This window comes from Octopus bimaculoides, chromosome 3 (assembly GCF_001194135.2).
Source record: "Octopus bimaculoides isolate UCB-OBI-ISO-001 chromosome 3, ASM119413v2, whole genome shotgun sequence".
NCBI lineage: Eukaryota > Metazoa > Mollusca > Cephalopoda > Octopoda > Octopodidae > Octopus > Octopus bimaculoides.
In genome coordinates, this window is record NC_068983.1 from 29,226,648 (window position 1) to 29,234,745 (window position 8,098).

General features: G+C 37.7%; 1 protein-coding gene across 6 annotated transcripts in view; it reads right to left on the reverse strand.

Annotated features, from left to right (window-relative positions):
* LOC106876724 (uncharacterized) overlaps nt 1-8,098 on the reverse strand; it is a 63,665-nt gene that overhangs the window by 11,844 nt on the left and 43,723 nt on the right. For 5 of the 6 annotated variants that reach the window (XM_014925397.2, XM_014925398.2, XM_052966112.1 and 2 more), the window contains exon 2: nt 1,010-1,377. In XM_014925397.2, coding sequence (XP_014780883.1) covers nt 1,010-1,377 — 368 coding nt within the window. Of the gene's footprint in view, nt 1-1,009; nt 1,378-6,571; nt 7,368-8,098 lie in introns of those variants that run through there. The other variant, XM_014925400.2, reaches the window with a different exon arrangement.

The following is an 8,098-nucleotide window of genomic DNA, read 5'->3' on the forward strand; positions in this document are numbered from 1 at the left end:
ATATATATATATATATATATATATATATATATATACATACATACCTACATATATATACATACATATATATATTTATATACATACATACATGCGTATATGAGGACTTATATTCTTTTGGCATTTTGTCCTGTACTCATCTCTCGTGTGTATATATATACATACATGCATATAAATATATACATATATATATATATATACATACATACATGCACATATATACACATACATATATCATCAATCAGTTCATTCAGCTTTGACCTGGCCTGACAAAACAAATAACCTGTGTCTTTTGTTTACTAACTTCTTCTGGCCATCCTCTAAGATGATACTTGTATGAGTCAGTGAAGGAATCTCTATTTGGTCATTTGACTAGCTAGAAATGCCAGTTACATATCTCTTAAACTGTATCCTACTGTCTTAACAACCAAAAAAAAAAGAAAAAAATACAAGTCAGGTAAAAGAAGTCAAGGAAGTATGTGTGTGTATGTGTATGTATATGTATAATATAAAAATATACTTGTGTATGTGTGTATGTATGGTGTGTGTGTATGTATGTGTGTAATATACAAATATACATATGTACACACACACATATTTGTATATTACACATATACATACACACATCATTTAATCGTTTAAAGTGGACATTAAACGATTAAATGGTGTGTGCATGTATATGTGTAATATACAAATGTGTGTGTGTGTCCCACCCTGTAACTTGTTTTTACTGGATACTACTTGACAATCAGCATGTGTTTATGTCCCATAACTTAATGATTCAGCAAAATAGAAGCCAGCAGAATAAGTAAGACTTCTAAAACCCTACAGCGCAGTGCTCCAGCATGGCCGCAGTCCAGTAATTGGGTCAAGTAAACCAGTGAAAGAGCAACGGGCACAAAACAGCAATATGTCTGCTTGACCAGCATTAACCTGGGACCAAACAACAACAACAAAAGGAAACACAAAAAATCAAAGCCCTGACAGTAAACAATGAAAATGAAATGCTCACCTGTTGGAATAAAAGTAATTGCATTAATCTGTACGTTTTTGTCTGCTATTTCCGAGGACTTTCCAGCAAACTCTGCACAGCGCTGCAACAGACCACCAGTGATACTCGAAGATCTTTGTGAACCTTCATGCGATTCCCTTTTGACACATTCTTGAAGGAAAAGTATGTTTTTATCATCAATGGTTGCTTTTATAATGTTTTTCAACTGGTTGTATCTCATAACGCTTCCCTTCGATCGTTGATAAGAAGTATCTAAGTTTTTTATAATATCGCAGAGTTTCAGCTTTTTGCTATCAGCATCTTTCAATTTCCTTTGCATCAACATGTACTCCTTCTGTAGTTGTTCTTTCCCAGTCATTTCGTTCAAACTAAAATAGAGATAAAAATAGCTTGTTTAATTATCATTAACAAGTTGGCTCCCAAGCCTCATTTTACATTTTATCCCAGGGTCCCAATACGATATCATAATTAATTTTGACATGAGCGGCATAAAATTCTTACACTATACCATATGTGAGGCAAGAATCACATACGTAATGATAGAAACCCACATCCCACAAGAGGGTCGTGTGGTACCCTAGTTCATCTCACATCCTAGATACCACAAAACTTACCCATGGTCAATTTAAAATTTTGGGTATTTCTATTGGAAGATTTTAAAATCTTTTCAAAAAGAACTATTTTGGTTTCCAAAGATCTAAACTCTCCTTGCGAAGACCTGTTGGGGCAAGTGAAAGCGAAATCGTAATTGAACCATACTCAATGACTGGCACCTGTGCCAGTGGAGCACTAACAGCACTGTCCAAGCGTATTCATTGCCAGAACAACTGTCTGGCTTCTGTGCTAGTGGCCCGTAAATAGCACCATTTGAGCGTAATCATTACCAGCATTGCCTTCTAGCACTTGTGCTGGTGGCACGTTAGAAAATTATCCGAGCGAGGTCGTTGCCAGTGCCGCTGGACTGGCTCCTGTGCAGGTGGCACGTAAAAAACACCTTTTTGAGCATGGTCGTTGGCAGTACCATGTGACTGGCCCTCGTGCCGGTGGCACGTAAAAGCACCCACTACACTCTCGGAGTGGTTGGCGTTAAGGGCATCCAGCTGTAGAAACTCTGCCAGATCAGATGGAGCCTGGTGCAGCCTTCTGGCTTGCCTGCATTCATGTATGTGTGTGTGTGTATGTATGTGTGTGTGTGCATATGTATGTGTATGTCAAGTAACTGCTTCTTGAGTACTACTGATAACATGTAACCCAGCCCCAACTATTGCATGGTCAGCTCGTCGGTTACCAAAATGGCAACCCTACCAAGCAAGTTCAGCGAGGAGGGTGACCGTTGGACACTCTGTGGGATGCAAAACAAGACCCATCAAAGGGCAGAGGAACTCATGAGAATCAATGGCCATCCAACATTGTGAGGATACTCTAATATAACACCCACTAAAATTGCTGAGCCAGACACCTAGCCTTGACCTATCTTTGGAAGCACTTAGCACTACTTGGGAAAGTAGTACAATGCAGTACAAGTTGCACAAGACTTAAATTCTGCACAGGCCTTTCCAACATCATTGTTAACAGTCTCTGTTGTGTTCATTGCTATGGTTTATTGTCCATTTATGGTGTTTAGTAATTTTATTCTAAATTATACAAGGTAATGTCTTTTTGCATATTAGTTGTGTGTTGTTAGTTTTAATTAGTTTAGTGCCAATGTATATGAACTCTGTCAGTGTTGGTGTTGAAAAGTCGTATTTGATTAACAAGTTGACAGCCACTGATGTATGAACACTTATGCACATGTGTCTGCATGTGACTATGTATGTATACAGATGCAAGAACACATATTTGTATAGCAAAATATAGTGTTAGTGAAAATTCACATAAACTGTGATATTAGTTCTTGCACACACACACACACACACAACACACACACTATATATAGATGCACATACAGTGTTACAAAGATTTTAATCAAACAAACTCTTTGGCTGGCACCAAAAGGTCACACAAAGGAAGTTAAAGAGGGTAAATGTCAGAGACACTGAGAAGGGGGAATAAAACATTTGAAAGTATGTTACACCAACATAATAGCAACTGTGGGTATAAGTTGTTGTAGTTGTTAAATTCTAGAAGGTCAGACTTGATGGAGCAGACCTAAGGTCAAAAATCTTTTCAGCAACAACCATCCCATTTTTTTTTATGTACACTGTATCTAAGATTACAAGATCCAAAGAGAATCTTTTTTCTTTTCTGAAGATGGTAGGATGTTATTTGAGGGAGATTTGGTTGTTCTATCTAGCAGGTAAAGCAACCATATAACAGGGTTCCTTGCTGGCTTATACAGTTATCTGATGGTGCTGTAATACTTCGTGAGTGAATTTGCAAAAATCAAAATTATAAAGAAGCCCATTGTATTTATAAACTGGCATACCTGAACTTCCATCATTTCGAGTTATGGCTTTATGTCATTTTCTTGAAGAAATTAATGAGAAAAATAAATCTCAACTTCAGCTGATTTATCTGATGTTTATGTCAGTCTCAGCTAACATATTTAAAACATAAAATTTTTAAAAAAAAAACAAATGCCTAAAAACCAATACTGAAATAGAAAATCAAAATACATGTGAAAATATGTACAAACTATTTATCAAAACAGAGATAAGCTAATGAAAGTTTTTAAAATATTTTTCCATGTTACTTCATTTTTCGAGTTTAGCTGTGAAACTTTAAGTCACATAGAGCTGAATCAAACTGTTTTAAATAATAATAATAATAATAATCTTTTCTACTAAAGGCACAAGGCCTGAAAATTTGGAGGGGGTTAGTCGATTACATTGACCCCAGTGTTTCATATCGAACTCGATATGAATAAAGCTATAAATATCAGCGTGTAAAATCCTTTGGATCGAAAAAGTCGAAAGCTGGGCGCCTTCGACTTTTTCTATCAAAAAGGTTCTTAAACCCTGTATGTGCACATTATTATTTATAGCTGTCTCTACTTCGACTTTCACCGTTCCGAAAAAGAATTACTCTTTTACTTGTTTCAGTCATTTGGCTGTGGCCATGCTGTAGCACCGCCTTTAGTCGAGCAAATCAACCCCAGGACTTATACTTTGTAAGCCTAGTACTTATTCTATCGGTCTCTTTTGCCAAACCGCTAAGTTACAGGGACGTAAACACACCAGCATCGGTTGTCAAGCAATGTTGGGGGACAAACACAGACACACAAACACACACACTCCTACAAACAAACAGCCACTCCTACGCCTATTTAGGAACCTTTTCAGTAGGATGGGCTACTCAACCTGAAGAAAATTCTAACTGGGCCCCACCTGTGAGGTCATGCGCTGTTTATCTTGATATGAGATCACCATGTCGCGCACATATGGTTGTGATGCATGTGCCTGGTGTACCCTGATCAGATGGGTAGTCATGATGGGTATAACGAGCTTCATATATTTTACCCCAGTGTCACTTTGATGGCATGCACTGCTCTCTCACTCAATAATAATAATGATCATAATGTATGTATGCATATATTCTCTCACTAAAAGTGGATTCCATTCAAAAAGGATAATGTAAAAGGAAAGGGGTGCAAATTATATCTGGAATGATTTTTTGTAGTATAATAAAACACACACACACGTCTTTATGTATATAGTCGCCCATCATCTACAATTACCATTTGTATATATTTTTCACTGCGCTAAAAGTGAACAGAAATCTTCATCAGTATTACTATATGACCTAATTCTGGTAAAAGGCGGCTATACTGCATGGATGACTGAATGAAGAAATTTTATATACCAGTTGGAAATCGAGTTAAACTACAAAACCCAACACAAGATGCCAACAAAACAGCATACTGAATGCACAACTGATACTAAAACAGAGCCTGTACATGGTTACGTGTCTTGCTAAAAATAGCAGCCAAATCTCCTTCAACCTCCCCCACACACAACTATCTTAAATTAAGGATTCACTGGATGGTGTAGTGAAGAGTGAATACACTATGTCTGTCAAAAAAAAAAAATAAGAAGAAATGGTCATGGTTGGAACACTTCAATCATAAGTCAGCTCAATCAGGGATGATATTGTACTTAAGAATTACAACTTAACTAAACTTTATTCTTCTACTTGTTTCAGTCATTAGACTGTGGCCATGCTGGAGTGCAGCCTTGAAGGGTTTTTTTTAGTCAAACAAATCGACTTTTTTTTTTTTAAAGCCTAGTAACTTATTCCATCAGTTTCTTTTGCTGAAACGCTCAGTTATGGGGACATAAACACACCAACACCAGTTGTCAAGCAGTGAGGAGGGGACAAACACAAAGACACACACACACAGATATATACATATATATATATATATATATATATATATATATATATATATACACACACACAACAAGTTTCTTTCAGTTTCCATCTACCAAATACACTCACAAGGCTTTGGTTAGCCCAGGGCTATAGTAGAAGACACTTGCCCAAGGTGCCATTCAGCAAGACTGAACCTGGAACCATGCAGTTGGGGAGCAAGCTTCAGTTTTCCATATATAACAGTTAGTAGCATCATATTAATGGAGAGGAGCTTCAATAATAGTTCTTCTGGGGTAACACTTTTCCCATTTTGTCCACTGGGACCATAAGGCATTCTGAATTACAAGAAATTGTACATTCTACTCCTTAATATATAGATGTTTTCGATCTAGTTTGGATTCTTTGCCATCAAATTTGATTGCAAAGGATTCAAATTTGATAGCAAAAAATCCAAACTAGATCGAAAACATCTATAAAGTTACTGCACCCATTTCCTTAAGTTATACAGTGATAAGAAAATATTGGTATAATGATTAATATTATTTTAATCTGATCTTAGCAAGTATCAGAGACAACTGTGGACGTGTTTCAGTTTTATTACACCTCCTCAGTGCAGTATAACCTTCTCTGTATTTACCATATTAGTAACAAAATTTTTATATTGGCTGTCAAACCAGGTGAAATCGTAGTCATGGCCGATGCCAGTGTCGCATAGCTGGCACATAAAAAGCACCCTTTGAAGGTTGGGTTATGTACCATGCTTGAGAAGACCTGTAAAACCAAGCGAAATTGTAGTCATGCTATTGTCGCATAACTGGCACTTATGCCAGTGGCATGTAAAAAGCAATGTTTCAAACATTGGGCCTCACAGAGGCAGTGAGAAATGACCGAGACCTTTGGCAATATACTGTGCTGAGATTGTAGTCATGGCCAATGCCAGTGTTGCGTAACTGGCACTTCTGTCAGTGGCACATAAAAAAGCACCCACTGCACTCTTGGAGTGGTTGGTGTTAGGAAGGGCATCTTGCTGTAGAAACCATGTCAAATCAGACTGGAGCCTGGTGCAGCTTACCAGTTTGCGGTTAAATCATCCAACCCATGCCAGCATGGAAAACAGATATTAAATGATGACGATGATGAAGTGGGTGTCACACAATAATAATCACTTAAGAAAATTATCCTGAGACACCATCTGCATAAAAAAATAACAGTCAAGTTAAGACAATTACAGAGATAGTTGTTGTTGATTACCTGTATTGGCTATCAGCAATGTAAACAATGTCCTCTTTTTAATGAACTCATTAGTCTAACCTTTGTAGTTTGTTATCTTTCTTTGTCACAGTGAGGTTTGCAACTTCAAGGTAATTAATTGCCAAGGTAACATCATAAAATCAAAGTCTCAAGGAACGAATTGTGTTTTTGAAATTCTCAACAGTTTACAGATAATCATATTTCTGCCGGAGCCTCTGAGGAGACATCTAGGTAGTTACTCCAGATGCTAGAAATAGCAGCCAAAACTCTCTTGCTTCAAACTGCCAGCAGAAAAAATAGGATAGATTGAATAATGTACTCCTAAATATACAATGATTAGGAGAAAGACATGTTGGTTATGACTAATCAACAAGAACAACATATTTCTGGACAGGCATGGCTATCTGGTAAGAAGTTTGCTTCCCAACCACATGGTTTCCAGTTCAATCCCACTGCATAGCATCTTGGGCAAGCATTTTCGGCACTGTCATGCTATTAGCTGTCAGAAGTGAAAGTGCTCACTGCTAGTGAAGTATCTGTCTGTCTGCCTGCATGCCTGTTGCTAGCCTGTCGATTCTTTGGCTACTGACAGCTAATACCATGACTGGCCAGAGCGAGCTATATGTCTGTCTGTCTCTCTCTCTCTCTCTCTATCTATCTATCACTCGAAAGTTATTGGAACAAATTTGACACCTATATCCATGCGTTTGAAAACACACAGAGTATAAGGGTACTACTAAAGCAGAGTGGTCCCAAATTTTCAACAGAGAGAATTTATCAAAATAGAAAACAAATGAAGTTTGAAGTTTAAAAATAATAGGATCGACCACTCACGACTAGCTAGCCCGGACGCGCGTTCGGGACCACTCTGCTTTAGTAGTACCCTTATACTCTGGGTGTTTTCAAACGCATGGATATAGGTGTCAAATTTGTTCCAATAACTTTCGAGTAATAGATAGAGAGAGAGACAGACAGACAGACATATAGCTCGCTCCGGCCAGTCATGGTATTAGCTGTCAGTAGCCAAAGAATGATAGGCCAGCAACAGGCAGGCAGACAGACAGATACTTCACTAGCAATGAGCACTTTCACTTCTGACAGCTAATAGCATGACAGTGCCGCATTTTCTACTATAGCCTCAGGCCAACCAAAACCTTGAGTGGATTTGATAAACAGAAACTAAAAGAAGCCTGTCATATATATGTGTGTGTGTGTGTGTCACCACCACTCGACAACTGATGTCCATATGTTTACATATAAGTCCTGTATCATCATCATCATCGTTTAACGTCCGCTTTCCATGCTAGCATGGGTTGGACGATTTGACTGAGGACTGGTGAAACCGGATGGCAACACCAGGCTCCAGTCTGATTTGGCAGAGTTTCTACAGCTGGATGCCCTTCCTAACGCCAACCACTCAGAGAGTGTAGTATATATATATATATATATTTATTGGCTAAACTGGCAATATGACCATCCCCAAGTACAACAACATATATATATATATATATATATATATATATATAT